The following is a 19,716-nucleotide window of genomic DNA, read 5'->3' on the forward strand; positions in this document are numbered from 1 at the left end:
GACTCTGTCTCTCCATAATGGCATATTTTTGAGCTCCGACCAGCCAGGGTGGTGGATCTTTTAGTGGCTGAGCCATTTGTAGATGATGCACAAGCCTAAATATAATCCAGCTCTCTCTGATACATGAATTTTTACAGAGCTATCAGAAACAAAAGCTTTTAGTGGCTAAAATCAGCAAGATATATATCTCTGAATGACGTGACTGATACACTACTCCCACAGGCAGTCCTTTTGAAGGCTGGTTCGTGATGTTATTATACAGCTGCTTTTAGGACAAGTCGTGTGCTTGAGAATGCGCTTCCCAGAACAACTACAAATGTAAAGGCTGCCACGGATGCAGATACTGTGGACAATAAGTGATGTCTCCCTGTCTGACATTTTCTCCCTGCAAAGTGAACAACAGTGAACTGAGTATAGACAGCAACATTAACCAGCCTTTAATTACTTCTGTGCTTTCTCCTATCAGTGATCTGGTTTCTCCTCTCTTGCACATATTAATCTGAAAATTATAACCTGACTTGTGAAGAAACACCTAGAGAGCAAGCAATTTTTTGTTGGCGTAGAAGGATTTATGGATTTAGCTGTTCCAGGGATGTTCCATCGTTCTCAGATGCTGAAGCTTTGAGTAAGTTATGTCCCTGAGGAGGGCAAAGTGCAACTACTAATTATTGGCGTCAACGGGATATCCTCTGTGTGCACCATGTGCCATTGTCAGTAGATCACAAGACTGCTGTTGACCTTGAATGGAGAAAAGTAAGGGATGAAAGTAACCTTTATTTCATCTACACAACAAAAGTTCTGAAAATGGCTTGTCTTGAAAGCACCTTCTGAAATAAAACCTTGGCCTGAATGATACTGGCTTCCCCACAGACTTTCTGATGATCAAAGTGATAGTAGAGGCAACTGAAAACTGAGTAATGCTGTAGAAAATGTAGCTAACATGCTAAGCTGAAAAGACACTGTATTTGTGTTCTGTGTTCACGTGGTCCTGCGATCTTCGGAAAAAGCTGCTTAATGTTTGTTTTTTTTTTTTTTCTATATTTCTTTTAATAATGAAATAACACATAGAAGTACCTCACAGCCATGGGCACATTTCAAGTGAAAGTGGCTGGATACAAAACAAATGACCTATCTCTGGACATTCCAGAGCTGACTTTGAATGGGACTAGCTTCTTTTTTCTTTTACACATGATATGTCATAGTCCTCCTTTTTCCGTTGTGTCTTTTCATTCTCTTCAATTTCAACCAGTTGTCCTAGGTCTTTTCCTATAAATAAATGGATACCTGTCTTCATGTTTATCATGGCCTTGGGCTGATTGCCTGTGGCCGCCTGGGCTTTCTCAAGCCTATCTCTCAACCATTTTGTGAGGACTCATTAACTATTTTGCCAGTCATCTTAGCTAGACCATCCATCACTTTGCATTCCAAATCTCAGCAACCCTTGCCCTCCTCCCTCACATATAGAAGCTCATACCATCCTCTCACTCTTCTAAAAGCAAAATTAAGAACTTTAATAACTCAAAACAGCTTTAAATAGGCTGACTTCATCCTGCCTCAAAGTCTGTTGTTTGTTTTTTTGTTTGTCTTTATGTGCAGATGCGTAAACTGCTCATTTTTAATCAGGCTGAAATGAAGACCTATACATTCAAATGCAAGGTGCAAGGTCCTACAGCTGGGTTAGAGCAATCTCAGGCACACCTACAGGTTGGACAGAGAAGAGGTTCAGAGCATCCATGAGGAGGACTTGGTTGATGAGAAACTGAACATGAGCCGGCTTCAGTGTGCGCTCGCAGCCCGGAAAGCCAACCGTATCCTGGGCTGCATCAAAAGGATCGTGACCAGCAGGTCGAAGGAGGTGATCCTGCCCCTCTACTCTGCTCTTGTGAGACCTCACTTGGAATACTGTGTACAGTTCTGGTGTTCTCAACGTAAAAAGGACATGGAACTGTTGGAACAAGTCCAGAGGAGGGCCATGAGGATGATCAGGGGACTGGAGCACCTCCTGTATGAAGATAGGCTGAGGAAGTTGGGGCTGTTCAGCCTGGAGAAGAGAAGGTTGCGTGGAGACCTCGTAGCAGCCTTCCAGTATCTGAAGGGGGCCTATAAGGATGGTGGGGAGGAACGCTTCATTAGGGACTATAGTGATAGAACAAGGGGTAACTGGTTAAATTTAAACAGAGGAAGTTTAGATTGGATATAAGGAAGAAGTTCTTTCCGGTGAGGGTGGTGAGGCACTGGAATGGGTTGCCCAGGGAGGTTGTGAATGCTCCATCCCTGGCAGTGTTCAGGGCCAAGTTGGACGGAGATTTGGGTGACATGGTTTAGTGTGAGGTGTCTGTGCCCCTGGCAAGGAGGTTGGAACTAAATGATCTTAAGGTCCGTTCCAACCTTAACTGTTCTATGATTCTATGAAATGGGAAATGAGCTGTGGCATTTAACCCTGTGGTATGAACTGGTAGGAGAAGGTGAAGTCACCAACTCCTCTTCCCTTGAGAAATCCTTGAGTCTGTATCTCCAGTATAGCACTGTGCTGGGGCTCACTGGAAGAATCCCCGGATAAACTCCTCAGCCTGTGCTCGACTTTGCTGTCCAGAATTTCAGATTAGATGATCGTGACAACCTGTACTGCTCTTAACATTTGGGAACCAGCCCTCTATAAAGGCAAGAATGTAAAAGCAGTCAAACTGTCAATCAAAGTCTTCTGATAAAGTCAGCAGGTTCAATAAAACCGAACATCTCTGTGTACTCAGATGTATTGTATGATAATTTTATGCATTAAGATTTCAACTGCCTTAACTTTTGCGTGAATACTCATTACTTTAACTGCCAGTCATATCACAGCAGTCATATGCTGAATGAATCTGCTTAGGCTGTATCAAAAATAGGTATTACATGGCCTCATCTTTCTTGAGAACTAAGAAGAGCTTTTTTAACTTCCATGGTAGAAGGTTGTCAAGCTTTCAGTCAGTGATTCTCTCCAAGTACCAATCCTCCCCTTACAGTCTTGAAAGTAAGGTTGATGGAAACAACAGGTACTGATCATTTCAGAATCTCCTGGTCTAAAACTCTGATAGGAAAGATCCTACCAAACCTTAAGTGAAGTCCACAGATGCAGAAAGTACATGGCAGGATCAAAGTCTTTATCATTGTTTATTCCCTGGGTAAATTATTAAGCTATGATCCATTAAGTCTCTCCTACCCTGTTCCTCTGGAATCATTTCAGTTTATTTTATCTCAGCAAGATCCAGCTTGCAATAAACAAAAAAACTTGTGAGTAAGCTGGGAAGAATTCTGTTATAATACTTTACACTGCACTGTACCTGAGAGAGAAGATGTATACTTCTTTTTTTCTTGACTGTACGGATGCACTTTGTAGCCAATCCCTTGGACAGATGTGTTCAAGGATACTTTAAGCACTGCAGACATATCTCTCTGCCTTTTAGCCTACCTTCTGTGCTGTTAGTCTTTACGTGAGAGATTTGGTCTAGATCTGGTTTTTTGGGTGTATTGTTGTCTGGGATGGTTAGTGGTCACTGGAGCCATTTGTCAGTCTTCCTTTTTGCTGTTTCTGCTGCTGTCATTTACATGCCTGTGTCAAGGGTTCAAGTACTACTATGTCAGCAGGGCTTTAGCTGAGAAATTGCAGGATCATGTTTCTCTTAAGAAATAATCATTGACTTGATGCAGTGGTACAGGTTTGGACAGATACAGTGAGTACAAGCAGAGCTTTAAAACACTCCTGCTGATACTCACTGAAGGAAGTGTTAAGTCATGGTGTGCATGTGTCTGGGTGAACAGTCTCAGTATCAAAAGGCTCCAGAGGACCACACTGCTCATCCCCATGACTCTAATTTAAACCAAGATGAAAACAGTTGGTGCATTTGCATTTTTACTGTATCATCTTTTAGGGCCATACTGCTCTGTATACTTCCGATTCACCTTTATCTGAGTCATCCTGCATCCATTTTAAGTTTTCTTCTTCCCATCCTTAAAAATGTACACTCCTGACACCAGCCATCATCAAACTTGCAATTTCTGCTTAAGTAAGGGATTTGTGTTTGTCAGGTACCGTAGCTAGGTCCACTTTTGTCATCCTTGGGTAAACTTTTGCGTTATTCTCCTTTCCTATGGCACTGCAAAAAGTTGCCACCATGGTCATTAAAAAACAATTCTTTCTCTGAAGCATAAAGATGAAGTTTATTCATGACAGAATAAAATCTTTCCACTGCTGAGGTGTAAAACCATTTAATCATTCTTTAATATTTCATTGGCATTTAATCACCACAAGTCAGAGTTATACCTTAATTAGGTGCATAGCCATGTGAATTTAGGACCAGAATCATCTTTGACCTGTGGCTTATAGTCAGGGTTACGTGGAAGAGAGAAACACATGCACTATGGGAAATCATTTGGCTCTGTTTGTAGTTTCTGTTGGCTGAGATAAGTTAATTTTAATCTGCCTACGAGGCACATTAGATAGTAACTTCAATTTATGTAAAAGTCAGCAGCTCATAGAAACTTTCTGCAATGCCACAGCTATGTCCGCTACATCCCTGAATGCAGAAATTTCCAGCCACCAAATAATGATCTGTGGCACCATCACAGTAAGGCAAATATTTCCCAAGTTAGGTCCAGGAAAAAGATTTCCACTGAACATTGCAGGTATGTAAAAATGCACACCTGCAAAGGCAGCGTGCATGTGGCCAGAAAAAGACCATGCTCTAAAAGTCTCTTCTGAAAGCAGCACTGAATCTTAAAGTGGATAAGAAGTCCTCGAGGTGCTTGGGCATGGGATTTTTCTTACATTTACAATCTGCTGGGAAAAGCAATCTCTGCTTGAGATGTCTGCAGGGACTGTGGAAACAAAGGCAGCTCCCAAGCAGATGCAAGGACAAAAGACAGCTGGTTTTAGACCATTCCTGTTTTGCTTCTTTTGATATATGTTGTTGGGGAAATGTGGGGAGTCCTTTTATAAATACCTGGGTACAGGCCACACTCTCCCCTCTTGTTTAGTCAGAGTTGCTTTTGAGCAGGTTCGCAGCTTCATTTCTTCTGCTGGTCGCTCTCCTTCCTGTCACTTCGGTGAGGCAGAGAAAAAGGAAGGAAATTTAACTTAAAAAAAAAAAAAAATCCTTCTTTCCAAAGCTGGCCAATTTCGTCATCAAGAAAATAAAAAGGTCACCTCATCAGTCAAGATGCTCAAGTCTAACATCTTTCCTCAAGCAAAAACACAGACACTTCCTTGCTGAAGTCCTGGCACAAACTGATTGTAGTGCTTACCCAAATTCTACACGTCACATGGACAGCACTGTCTTGGAGAGACCTAGAAAGGGGATTCAATTATCATTTAGAGAAATGAACTCTAAGCCCAGCAGCTGTGTATCAACTGGTGCAGAGGTAAGCTTAGGACTTTCCAACCCAGCCCACTGCAGAGAAGCCAAGATTATCAGTTTTAGTGGAGCACAGCTTTGCAGTACTTCACAAGGGAGTAGAATTCTTGTTCACTTTTGCCATGCTAAAACACTCTCAGCTGCACTCCACTACTTCTGTGTTCATTTATTAAGAAAGGAAAATGCTTTACTGACAGCAGCAGATTTTGCTCTTTCTTAACTGCAGTTGTAAGGAACTCTCCAAGCCTATATAGTAGCTAAGGAGGGATGCTCTTAAGTTTCCTCTGAAGGATAACATTGGCTATTAGAAATGTTGAGTCAAAGGCCGTTACTGATAATACTCATGATAAATATATGTATGGGAAAACAGAGTCATAGAAATAATGTAGCCAAGATTGCAGTGCTGGCTCTGCTCTCCAAGAGGCCTGGAATCTTATGTTTTATGTAATGAGTGTTCTATTTTATTATTTTATTTTAGTATTTTACCCTCCTTTCTAGGAATGATGGAGTTTGGCTTTTTACTCCTTATCCTTTTCAGAGGGGTCACCCTGAGGTTTTGATGCTGCTTGATGTTATGAATCAATGTTCTACTCATCATTTTTGCTCCTAAATATCAGTGAACATTTGGCAAAATGCTGCTATTGCTTACTTTGACAGGATGAGGACAGCATTCCCTTGTCTGATAGTAGAGGTGACAAATGTTTCTGTATTCTCCCAGCAGGCAAAAATTGTGGATTTAATATCATTGTGTATTTGATTACATTTTATTTCATGCTCTCCTTTTTTTAGCTCTTAGGGTCATTTTTGCATGTCCTACTTACTGATTCTATCTGTACAACAGGAAAGCTCAGAGAAGATGTTAGAGTGAAGAGAGAGTTTTGCAGCCTTTACACTTGAAACTCCGTAGAGCAGAACAATCTGCCAGTCTCTTCCTTCATTACTCACTGCTTTGAAAGTTTTTCAAGCAAAGATAAAGAAGAATCCATTCTTTCATTTTGCTTTCAACAGTACAGGGTACTCTTACAAATATAATTCAACAGTAGTTGTAGACTTTTTCAATTAAAATGTTCACAAAATGTTTTCTGTTATCTGTAATGACCTCAGATGGATGCCTGTAACATGTAGAAGCTTTTGTTCTGCTGGTGGACTGCAAAAACTTTCAGGTATAATGACTAATAGTTAATCATAGAATCATAGAATAGTTAGGGTTGGAAAGGACCTTAAGATCATCTAGTTCCAACCCCCCTGCCGTGGGCAGGGACACCCCACACTAAACCATATCACCCAAGGCCTCATCCAACCTGGCCTTGAACACCGCCAAGGATGGAGCATTCACAACCTCCCTGGGCAACCCATTCCAGTGCCTCACCACCCTCTCAGTAAAGAATTTCTTCCTTAGATCCAATCTAAACTTCCCCTGTTTAAGTTTGAACCCGTTACCCCTTGTCCTGTCACTACAGTCCCTGATGAACAGTCCCTCCCCAGCATCCTTGTAGGTCCCCTTCAGGTACTGGAAGGCTGCTATGAGGTCTCTATGCAGCCTTCTCTTCTCCAGGCTGAACAGCCCCAACTTTCTCAGCCTGTCTCCATACGAGAGGTGCTCCAGTCCCCTGATCATCCTCGTGGCCCTCCTCTGGACTTGTTCCAACAGTTCCATGTTGTTTTTATGTTGAGGACACCAGAACTGTACACAATACTCCAAGTGAGGTCTCACAACAGCAGAGTAGAGGGGCAGGATCACCTCCTTCGACCTGCTGTTCACGCTCCTTTTGATGCATGATTTTTGAATCATGGTAAAAAATAATAAACCTAGCAAATCTGGATTTATCCATATCAACAGACTGATGGCATCCTTAACATTTGTTGTAGTTCTTTTTCATGTGAAAGCTTATTAGCTTGCTGATGAGCTTCTCATTGTATGAGCCTCTTCTTAATGTTATGCCATCAAATTTAAACAGATCAGTTGTGATAATAAAAGGGAGACACCAAATTTGAGCAGTCTTATATTTGTCAACTCATTTAATAGATAATCTTGCTTAAACGTAGGATTTAATTTCTTTCCAAGTACTTATAAAACTTTTGTGTACTTTCTATGAGTGAGGAGGGCCAAATATGTATTTGCAAAGTATATAGCTAGTACCTGGAAGAAGAAAAATCACATAAACACTGTTCATGCTTTCTTTTTTGCAGTGGGTTCACTATTGGGATGCACAGTCTGGGATTCTTGCTTACATTCAGGTTTTTGGTCACACCATTAGCCTGTTGGATGACTCATTTCAGATTCCTTAAGTTTTCTGGCTCTCATTTGTAATGTGTAAGGAACAGTAGACTACTTTTTTAATATAGTTTATTCATGTATTAGAAATCTGTGCCACTTCTCTAAGATCCTTCAGCGGACAAACATATTTCTAGGTGATAATATCATGCTACTATTGGAATCTATCAACTGACTTCTTTTCTTCCTTCTCGGGTCATTATAAATTAAAACTCATTACTGAGTGGATTTCACTTTCCGTTTCAGTAATGTGCTTGTCACTTTTAACACAGCATGGTTTCAATAAAGGCTCAGCTTTGAAACAAGAAAGGTGTCTTTGCTTGATGAGAGATGCTTTTATCTAATTTGGTATCATAAGCTGAAAGGATGTAAAAGCATTCTGTCCTTTTGTACAGCATTCCAGAATTCCACATCTCCATGTCTTTCTAGCCTATCTTTTCCTTTTAGCCTTCCTTTTCCTTTGCTTTACCTTTATTACATATATATGTAATATAAGTACCTTTATTACATATATTTGCTTTGCTTCATTTTTTATCCCTGTTCCCTCCCCCCAGGAGACAATGCTTTTGACCATTAATAATTTTTACACCCCATTTTCTTATTCTGCGATTGAAAAAACATTTTTTGCACCAGTGTTATTGTAAAAGTCACTGCGAAGCACCCTGGTTCTCTTTACCTTTTGCATTGCTGTGCATCTCTGTGACACAGAGATTTTTGTTGCAAAAGATTTTCTCTCTCTTCTAGCTCAGAATCTAAAAGCTTGCTGGTTGATACTGAAAGTTTATTAGCCAAATTTTCCCTTATTGGTTTTCAGTAAGTTTTCTTAATTTACAAGCAGCAAGCAATTCTACTGTATCCATTACAATACATAGTAGAAGGTGTTTCCAATATTTGCTTAAAGGCTAGAGGGCTAGGTCCTCAATCTTACAGTTTTCCTGCTTGCTTTTCAACCTGCCTGTGATAGTAAAAATCTCTCCAGATACACATCTTTTCATGTTTTTACATTCTGGCAGTGCTCTTCTTTGAACATAGGCATACTCCTGCTGTATCTCTGATGAATTGATCTTCCTTTATCTCAGTCTTGGAGAACTGGCAAATGCAGTTCTCCCTTTCTCTCCACTGGGAATTATATTTCTTTTTTTTCCAAGTTCATGATGATAGTGATGCTTGAGATTGTGGTATACAGCCATTCCCCATCTCTTGAGACTATCCATAACAAGTTCAACCGCTATGGTGGGGAATACTTGCATGATATATGATTAAACTTTTTAGTAACTCATAAATTGTGTCTTAAACAGATGATGAAACACTTCTTTTTATACAGATTTATGTATCAACGTGTACCTAGTTTCTTGGGGTAGTCAGACCTCTAATTCATTCAGTGAGACTCTTTCTTTTGTTTGGAATAGTTAAAATAGTCCTGTTAGCTGACACCACACTTCCCCCACCAGTGCACAAAGCTTTTGTGACAGAAAAACCTGAAACAGCATGCTGGAATTTTCCTTGACTGGTCAATTACAAAACACAGGCGAACATAACTTCAAGCCATGCCTGGAGTTTTTGTCATTCCATCACAACTGTCTGGAGGTAAAATTTGCCTGTGTGATAGGACACAAAGTTTCTTCAGGACATATGACTTGCAACCTAGCATAAATGCTCTGAGTAATAAGCATGAAAGTAATTGCTAGCAGGTCACTGAAGGCCTTTCTCTTCACCTCAACTCACATCAGCTTTTGCAGAAAATGGGGACGGACAGCTATTAACTAGTCAGCTTTTTTTGGATCTTACCATTATAATTTGCAAGATCTCATTGCCTGGAAATAAGTGGAAAGCCCCACTTGTAACTCTCAATAAAGGACATCATATAGCTGAATTTTCACAGCTGTGCTCTGCCAGGAAAATAGCAGCATCTCTTTTGCAAAATAATTTCCTCCAAGCTCCTAAATGTGCTCATTACTTCTAATCTTCCTTCTCTTCTGGAAACCTATGTAGGTATGGTAGGATGACCTTTTCTGGTATAACTAACTCTGCAAGAAAGAGTTCAAAATTGCTTGAGTCAGAGAGAATAAGCAATGACAATTCAGCCCAGTGTATGGGCCATTTTCTATGAAAACTTGGTCCCACATTCTACTTTATGATCTGAACCAACCTTTCATGGATAATTTTCTCTTTTCACACCTTTAGAAATGGAGTAGTTGTAATATGTGGTTGCAGCTATCAGTAGAATAAATTACTGACTTTAGATATTTTTTTGATTAATCTCAAATTTGCCGTCCGGCTCTTTTGAAACATTGGTGTGAAATTTTGAAACATTGTAGCTTTCTAACTCTACATTAACATGATACAGAGTGAATTTATTACTGTGTTTATGCATTGTTCCCATAAATACTTCAGTTTCACATTTGCTAAAAAACATATTGTGTGGGCTTTCAATTACTCTACTAATGAGCTTAAATATGTTTTAGCTGGAACTGAATTCATGTGAAGATTTTTTAGAGGCAGTTAGTATCAGATATATTGAGATGAACAGTGTTCTGTGTGCAGCTGAATAGTTTGCTGTGAATGGATTTATCTTTTGTGCTGTCAAATATTCTAGGGTATGTCTGCATTCGCTTTAAAGATAACATTTAATGATCAGAGCATTAAATGCCTGCTGCCAGCACATTCATGTGAAAGAAATAATAGCATAGATCAGGGAGCTTAAAAGTCTGATTTTGTGTTGTCATACCAACATTAACCAAAATTAGGTTGTCCCAGCACAGCAGCTTGCATGTGAACAGCTGAACTGAGCACCTTAATTGATTCTGGGCATTACAGGATGGTTCTGGTGGTCTTCATTCATCCAGCAGTGCCTCACCAGTTTAGCCTGCCTCTGGCTCGCTATTGTTTGCAAGAATCTGGGTGAGAATAATAGAGAGAGGAGTATTTCCTCTTAGAGTAATGGCTAATGGAGGTGAGCGGAATGACTTCTACCATGGTTCTCCTTTCTCAGCCTTCTGCAGGAAAGTCCACTAGAAGCTTATGCTCTGTTTTGTCACCTGCTGAATGACTTTAGTACACCCCCAGGGAACGTCATTCAGCTGCCTATCAGATATCACCAGAAATTTATATTCTCTGAAGTAGTAGTTTAATGTTTGTTTTTATTTTCCCCTCTAGCACAGGGGATATATTAATTATCAGTACCTCCCTGACTCACCATTGTGTGACAGATATATCAATTGCTTTTGGCTCTGTCTTCTTTTCCCCACCTCGTACCCCACATTTCCAAATGAGCAGAAAAGAGCAGAAGCAAATTAGGAAATAATAAGCAAACTGTATGTACTATTTGTTTCATCTGACAAGACGGATCCTCTGAAAGGCAGCTGGATGCATGAATGATGAGAAGACAAGATTCAAAAAAGCAGGAAGGGATTTGTATTTAATAACAAATGTTCCATCTGAAGGCAAAATTATGATTATATGTCATAAACCCCCCAAAAACTAATAAAATAAAAAATGCAGGAAATTATTCATGCTGGGTTGAATTAGTGTTTACTGAACCAGTCTGGTTACCTCCTGGTATTTTCTGACATTTCTTTATGTTGACATGACTGACAGAGGAATTATACCGTTGTCAATACTAACAACTATCTTTTTACCCATGACACCAGAAGTGCAACTGTCATTTTTTTGGAGATGCAAGTTGCAGTAGGTCTCTGTCTTTCTCAGTTTCTTAGATTAAAAAATCTTGAATCAGGTGCCAAAAGCCTGTGAGATGTCACACAGCAATATACTTGGTACTTTGTATTTGTTTTTTGATTCCTGAGGCTTTAGGATGATCTGAAGATATATATTCAAGGCCATTTTTTTTTTTAATTTGAAGGGTGAGAAATTAATCTCCGTTATTAGCTTACTTAATTTTTAATAACGTGTTAGATTCTACTTTAATTTCATGTCTGCAGAAACTGGGGCTTTCCAGGATAAAAACACAGCAAAAAAATTACACCAGTATACACCATAAAACTTTCAAGGAAGTTATAGAAGTTGGCAGCAGAGAAGAATGCCAAGTGTGCAGTCCAAATTTGTTAATCACTTGCTCTTGCTCCCAGGCAATACATCATGTGTGGCATTTTCACTTCAATTTAGATCCTTCTAGTCTTCCTCTGATCTTTTTTTTCCCTTTTCTCCAGCCTTAATATCTGTTCACCATCTGAACTCCTTTCACTACCTTGATTCATTTCACTATCATCTTACTAATAGTCTTGTTTTTTCTGAAAGATCTTCATCTATGTTTTATTGCACTCAACCATATATTGAGCTGGTTTTGTGACACTGGTCCCTGGACTTCCTCCGTCATTTTGGTGGTAGCTGTGTGCCTGATAGTGCCCTACCAATGGCTGTTTTGAGCTTCTATCATCTTCTGTTGCTCTGATTCTGCTAGAGCCAGCAATGTTCATTAACCTCTTTTATTTTTGCATTCTCTCTCGCTTCAACCCTCTCTTCCTTCTTTCCTCACCTGTCCTCAATGAACTAAGAGTTCATTACCACCTCTCTCTGGCAAGAAGCAAGATCTGTCTGCCATTGGGCTACATCCATCAAGCTTTAAAGGTTAATTTATGTGGTCCTTATTCAGACAATGAACTCCACTGTCTGCATACTCACTCTTTTTTATGTGCTCTTTAGCCAGTCTTTCTCTAGTCTGTAACCACTGATACTTCCACTCTTCCCTTTCTCTACTATCCTATTGTAATCCCACTGCGACTGAAGGTGGACACTCCACCTGAAAAGCAGGACTCTATCAGACCTCCTACGCTACTTTAAAGGAAGATTAGCTGGAATCACCATTTTTTTCCAAGTTTCCTGCAATGAAAGGAACAAAACAAAATAAAGATTTAAAATAGAGGACAAACTTATTGATTAAATAAATGAATATTTTGGCTTGAGATTTTCACTGAAAAATGTAAATTGGTCAGATTCCAGTGTTAAACTTTTCTGCATCAATTTCTAGTCCTGAGAGTAATCAGGATAATATTTGCACTTATGTGAATTTAACTTTGTGAAAGAGGAAATCTAAGAATAGGAATGTACAGTGAGATTAGTGTTTTCACACTAAGGCATTGCTGTACAGGAAAGTTAGTGTGCTAACTAGTTGAAATATGGTTTTACAGAGCACTAGCTATTTCACCCTGCACCCCTCTTCGTTACAAACTAGAGTGCGTAGTGATGATAGAGTGTGTAGTGCACTACTGTTTAGCAGTTGTTTCATAATTAGTGTATAGGCTACAGCTGCACTGGTAAATTAATGAGGGTTTAGAAACATTCCCATGCCCCAGAACCCCATCATCTATACTGCAAATTTCTTGGTGCAGTTCCTTGCATGCTTTTCCCATCATGGTTCAAGAGATAGTATTTCAAGGGCTATTTTTAATATATAGCTTCTGAAATCACTCTGGAAGAAAAGAGAATTTACCAACAGAGACATGGACCATTTGTTGTGAGGCACCTGCTCTGGAATATTGCACATAGCAGAATCTTTCTCTCTTTTCTTCCCTTTCCTTTCCTTTTCTTTTTCTTTTCTTTTCTTTTCTTTTCTTTTCTTTTCTTTTCTTTTCTTTTCTTTTCTTTTCTTTTCTTTTCTTTTCTTTTCTTTTCTTTTCTTTTCTTTTCTTTTCTTCCCTTTTCTTTTCTTTTCTTTTCTTTTCTTTTCTTTTCTCTTCTCTTCTCTTCTTTTCTTTTTTCTTTTCTTTTCTTTTTTTTCTTTTCTTCTTTTTTCTTCTTTTCTTTTCTTTTCTTTCTTTTCTTTTCTTCTCTTTTCTTTTCTTTTCTCTTCTCTTCTCTTCTCTTCTTTTCTTTTCTTTTCTTTTCTTTTCTTTTCTTTTCTTTTCTTTTCTTTTCTTTTCTTTTCTTCTTCTTTTCTTTTCTTTTCTTCTTCTTTTCTTTTCTTTTCTTTTCTTTTCTTTTCTTTTCTTTTCTTTTCTTTTCTTTTCTCCTTTCCTTTCCTTTTCTTTTCCTTCTCTTTTCTCTCTTCTCTTCTCTTCTCTTCTCTTCTCTTCTCTTCTCTTCTCTTCTCTTCTCTTCTCTCTTTTCTTTTCTTTTCTATTCTTTTCTCTTTTCTTTTTTTCTTTTTTTTTTCTTTTCTGAGATACAATAATTCTAATAAATGCTAATTTAATAAATCAGCATAACTTTCCCTTTTAAAATACTAGCGTTCACTTCCAAAGGAACTGTTGCAATATAGACAGTATATAGCCCTGAATTATACAAAAAAAGGACTATGCTGAGAAAAACAGCATAGTCTAGCAGGTCAGTATAAAACTCAGTCTTGGGAGCTGCAAGTGCCTTCCCAAAGGAATTGTCTTGACAGCTCCCTGTCAGTTCTGTGATTAAAGCAGCTGCAGGCTAAAACTAGATGGTGTCATATTCCTCTTGCACAGAGAAAAGGAATAGAATTGCCTAGTAAATTAGCCTAATCTGTCTTTTCTCTAATTTGTCTGTTTTGCATAACCACAGTATTAACCAGCAGTTCACTCCTGCTAATCCCCAGTGCTACAGAGAAGAAAAGAACCCATTTGTATATTACAGAGTAATCATAATATCTACTAATTTCCTCCCGTACACTGCATGACTCTTTTGAAAGGAGATTGCTGACGTTATCACCATTTTATAAATGAGGAGACTTACAGTACAGCAAAATGATTTCTCAGGAACTAAGCATTGCTGATAAAGTAGAGCCTGATATTAGTATAACTGATAAAGCAGAGAATAACATTTGGGTCTCTTAAATTCTCAGTACAGTTCACTCCCTGAAAGCTTCAGTGTTCACTTGCACCTGGGATTATAAGTGAAGTCTGCAGCAAACCTTTTTCTCCTGCATTTCTAACTTATTTATTTTCTAATTTTCTTAATATCACCACATACTGAATTAATTGCAAAATTTCTTGATTTCCATACGTTGTGTCTACAAGGACATAGCAAGGACTTTCTAATGGTGATGGCAGAAAATAAGGTTGACTTCAAAGAAGGGTGCTAGCACTATCCTTTCTTTAAAAAGGATCCTAGGCTCTCGCTTTAGCGCTTTCACAAAATGAGACGTAAATCTCCATGGATTGAGGAGAAGGTATCGTTTGCAAAAGCCCTGCAAACTTTCATCTCAGCTTCATAGCACTTTTTCACACGTAAACTCTCATAGGAGCATCTGTCTATTGCTTTTCTATTTCAGGCACTTATGCCATACTCCAATCCTGGCCACAGGTCTCCCCCTTTTCCAATAAGTGATGCTATTGTGCCAAAGGGTGAGAGAAGAGGGCTTTTTTTTGTAAATTAAGGTCAGTTGTAAGACTTCCTGTTCATTTTGTTCCTTAGAGCTAAGGTTTTCAAAGAGATTGGAACCACATTCTTGTATGAATACTTTTTCTTGGGGTATTTTGACCTTCGAGGGTCGAGACTTTTCCAGGGAGTTCTAAAGCAGAACATTCCAGGTAGGAACCAAAGCTGGACTTTCTGGGGAGCAGCAGGACTCTGGGGAGGAGCCAAAATGGACAAACAGTACTTTTCTACCTTTGTGTGTTTCACCACAGACCATTATCTATTGTCCATGACACAGCTAGTTTTGATTCCAATGAACCAGGCTATAGATTCTTTCTAACTGGAACCAACTGCTTGTGTTTAGCTGATGATTGAAATGAACAAAGCCTTGCAGAGTCTCTGCTTAGACACAGTTTTAATAACCCCTTTTAGTTCTGTGGCAGCTCTTATTTATTGAGTCCCGATGGCACGTCATGGTGGCCCTTGTACATGTGGTGCTACATGTACAGAGCAGCTATGAAAAGACTCCCTCTCTCAGGCAGCAAAGCAAAGAATGAAGTAGCATCTTGCAGCTACCTGTGTTGGGGACAATTGAAGAGTCATCAGTATCCCAGAGTGAAAATGTGTCTGCATTGATTTTAGGTGTGGGAACGTTAAGCAATGTCATGCATCATAGCTGGCTGACAGTATATTTGGGAAGGGTGGGCTAAAACATGGAGGAGTGCCAAATTACTCTCACAATTTGGCAACTTCATGAAAACAAGATCGTCTTCCCTGCAAGCTAGAAAACTGAGTCTGAGTTTAATTACTTAACTCTTAGTAGTCTTGAACTTGGTGCTTATTCCTGTGCTCAGCTGTTCATTGACAATAACATTAATTTGAATATTTTACAAGAACATTTGAAGTTTATTTATGGAAACATCCAAAATTCTTCATTTTAGATGTATATGGAGAGTTGATTGCTTTTTCCATAATTAGGATTGCAACTGTGATCTTTTATAAAGCTATTATTAGTCCCAATATTACCACAGCTGTAGCTTCCAGGACTGATTGAGTTTAGAAATGATTCAGTTTCTTTTGAAGGCTAAGATAAGCTTTTATGGCGAGCTTCAGTGTAAGTTAACCTGGCCAAGCTTTAGGACTGGCTATGGCCTTACTACTGTACATTTTAAAATGGAATGGCTTTACCTTTCACTACCTGCCATTTCATGAAATATTCCAGGCAGTTAACATTTTCTTGGTAGCTTGTGTATATTTGTATTAGAAGAAAGCAAGTTGTAAATGATGGAAGTTATTAGTGTTCCCTCTATACAGTTAACACTGTCTGAAATACAGTCTGAAAGACTACATTTCTATACACATAAGATATATGCAAAGCTATATTCTATGTAAAGCCAGTTGTTTGTTTGCTGTTCATTTGGAGAGAATGTAAAGGTCTCTCTGTATTTCATGAGTGCAAACCAAAAGAAATCACTCTAACAGATGGTGTTATAGCTCTGTTTTTCAAGAGTTATGACCCAAGTCATAGACCCAGTTTATAGGTTTGATTATTGTTTCTGCTAACAGTGCTACTTGTTTGTAATAAGGTTTTACAGTGAAATGATTTCTGAACAACTTACACACTGGAGAATTTTTTAAGCATGTGACTGGGAGTGATGGTGGTGGAGTATAGCACTAGGAGATATAAGGCAATTGGTGAAACTGGTCAAGAGTTTGAATATCATTTGATGATCAATAGCATTCTGTTATTCCATATATCATCCCTGGTGTGTGCATATGAAATGCCTCAACCTATTCAACAGAGTGCAGGCATTACCCTAGCTGTTGAGGCCAGTGATGTGTTGTTCTCAGAGCCACAGGGGGAGGAGACCATTTAGAAAGAACTTGAGACCAAACATTTCAACCATTAGAAACCATTTTAGCAACTCTATCCGGAGTTTTCCAGGAGGATTACTTTACGACCTCTCAGCTCATTCTGAATAGCTCATCTATGTCTATGCCGAACATCTTCATTAGGATGATAAACGTGCCCAGAACCTCAAAACCAACATTGAATACACCTACCAGGTGATGTTTATGTGTGAGGTATCTCTCATTGATAATTCTTTTCCTTACAGATTTTTTTGTGTGTGTTTGTTTGCTTTTTAAAAAGGAGCCACATTCTCACTTGTGTCCAGACTGAAAGGTTGTATAAGTGGTATGAATGCATAATTGCAATGATCAGAAGCTCATTTATGCGGCATCTTTGCATTGCTGCTCCTCTGTATAGACCTGCTCCCACACACTGCACAGAAGGGCCTCTGCAGAGCTGCAGTTTACGCTAGCTGTGATGACGTTTTCAGGCTAAGAAAGCCTGGCACTCTGCAAGGAGTCTAACTTTTTCCTCCTGCCAGTCCTTACTATCCCAGTTACAGTCACACTAGCTTGCTGTGTGGTGTAAGTGACTGTAGGGCTCCCTTGTTACTGATGCTAAAGATGTGCAGCTCTAAGTCAGAATGGGCTGCTTTTAATGTCAGCTTTTATCTCTCACTCAAGTCTGTTATGTGGAAGTAAAGACAAAATAGAATGGAATTCTCTTCGGTTTTCTTCTTGGCTACTCAGCAAGTACCATATCTGGGATTCTCTTCTGTATTCCACTAATGTGCTGCAATTTAAATCAGTTTGAAGTGGGGGTAGACCATGTTCATTCCTATCTGCTAATTTTGAATGCTAGTGATGGTCTAATATTGCATGAGTTCAAATGGCTGCTTAAGTTTTGTGGCAGCAAAGTATAATATCCATAAATGACCAAACTTGGAGCTTGTCTTAGCTGTTTGATTTGGGGTGATTTTTTTTGTTTCTATTTGAGTAATTTTTTTTTTATTTTAAAGAAGCCTTCTTCTTTCCATCCCTGCATCTTTCTACCTCTTCTCACACTTCCACAGCCCATACTGGCAATGCTGGTATTTCTTTTACAGACACACAGGATCAGGTGGTTGCAGTGAGAAATTTCTGGCAAAGAATATGATAGCTCCATTTCTAGGAGATATTTTCCACAGTGGGCAGGATGGGGAAAGTAGGTGTGAGAGTGAAGTGATTGCCTGCATTGCATTCTCAGGGAACAAGAAAACTAAACGTAGCCTGTTGTCTTCACCAGGAAAGCAACCTGCTGATGTTAGTAAGCATCCAGGCATGTGTGAAGTGATCTCACAACTACCAGGTTCAGACTCAGCAAGTGCAAGCGTCATTTGCACACTCAGAAAGAACTACTCCTTGTAGGCACATATTTTTATTTTATTTGTTCAGATTTTAGTATGTTTAAGATTAAGACAGATGAAAGTGAGGAGAAAAAAGACAAAACACTGGACTGGTTTGGTCTACTTTTTCCTATTCCTTTCATTGCACGTTTGAGAGATGGCTCTCAGAACTTGTGCGGTTTTGAATGTGGGATGTTGGATCCACAGAAGTTGGGAAGCCGGAATGCCTATTTGGATTTTATGGCTCTGCTCCTCTCTGCAAGTACCAAGAACAGTAAACACCACACTGTTCTTATGTCTGTTCTCCTCTCTTTTCCCTTAGTGTCAAAAGTAACCTTTTTTTTTTTTCTCTTTTTTTCTTCCTTTTTTTAAAGGATGATTCCAGCTACAAACAAAGCCTTTGTTGTAAACAACCTTGTTTCTGGAACAGGCTATGACCTCTGTGTCCTGGCAATGTGGGATGACACGGCCACAACCCTTACTGCCACCAATATTGTGGGATGCGCTCAGTTCTTCACCAAAGAAGACTACCCTCAGTGTCAGTCGATGCACAGTCAGTTCCTGGGTGGGACCATGATTCTGGTCATTGGAGGCATCATTGTGGCAACTCTGTTGGTATTCATTGTAGTTCTCATGGTCCGCTATAAGGTCTGCAGCAATTCCCAGGGCAAGATGTCTAATGTCAGCAATGTCTACTCACAGACAAATGGAGCACAACCAGTTCAGAATGGAGTCTTGCCCCAAGTCAACCCCAAAGTGGTGGTGAGAAATGAACTTACGGAGTTCAACTGTCAGTCTGCACGGAGCAGCATCTCCTCTTCCTCCAGCACTGCAAACAGCCGTGAGTGTGATGACTATAGCCTCCAAAGTGAAAAGGGCACATTGTCCAGTAAGTGGAGGCCTCCTTCCAGGTCAAAACACAATATTGACCGGCTAATGGGAGCTTTTGCCTCCCTGGAACTAAAATGTCAGAAAAAGGATGAGATGACAGACTCTAGAACTTCCACGGTGGCCTGCCACTCGGACAAAGAGCCACTGTTGGGCCAGACGGAGTCCAAATTTCGCAGCCTCCTCATGTTGCCTCTGGAGGGCAAAACTAAACGTAGCCATTCTTTTGACATGGGTGACTTTGCCACATCTCAGTGTTGCACCTACCCAAAAAAGATAACAAACATTTGGACAAAGAGGAGCCTTTCGGTGAACGGCATGCTTTTACAGTATGATGACAATGACCTAACAGGGGCAAAAGGGACTTTTGGGAGCTCAGAGTGGGTAATGGAAAGCACAGTGTAAATATCAATGTCTCCCCCCTCCTCTTCTCCTCTCACGTGTTATAAAGTGTGGTTTGCTGCAGGGCCATTCATTTGGAAAGAGAGGGGAAGAAATTTTGTCAGTTGTACCAGCCAAAAAGATAAGTAAACAAATAAGTAACAGTGATATTAAAAGAGAAAGAAGGTAATGAAATGTGAATAGGCATGTATGGAGCCTTTCTTACCTGGCCCCAACTAAATCATGAGTGAATGTTTCAAGG

The 19,716-nt window shown here is 39.5% G+C and overlaps 1 protein-coding gene across 1 annotated transcript in view; it reads left to right on the top strand.

Moving 5' to 3' along the window:
* The window catches only part of LRFN2 (leucine rich repeat and fibronectin type III domain containing 2), a gene marked incomplete at its 3' end in the record, with an annotated part of 40,225 nt that extends 20,747 nt beyond the window's left edge, over nt 1–19,478 (top strand). Inside the window, exon 2 of the mRNA XM_080616094.1 lies at nt 18,560–19,478. Within this exon, the coding sequence (XP_080472220.1) occupies nt 18,560–19,478 (919 nt within the window). The remainder of the gene's footprint in view (nt 1–18,559) is intronic.
* Nucleotides 19,479–19,716: the final 238 nt, after the last annotated feature.

This window comes from Psittacula echo (genome assembly GCF_963264785.1).
Source record: "Psittacula echo genome assembly, chromosome: 4".
Lineage (NCBI taxonomy): Eukaryota > Metazoa > Chordata > Aves > Psittaciformes > Psittacidae > Psittacula > Psittacula echo.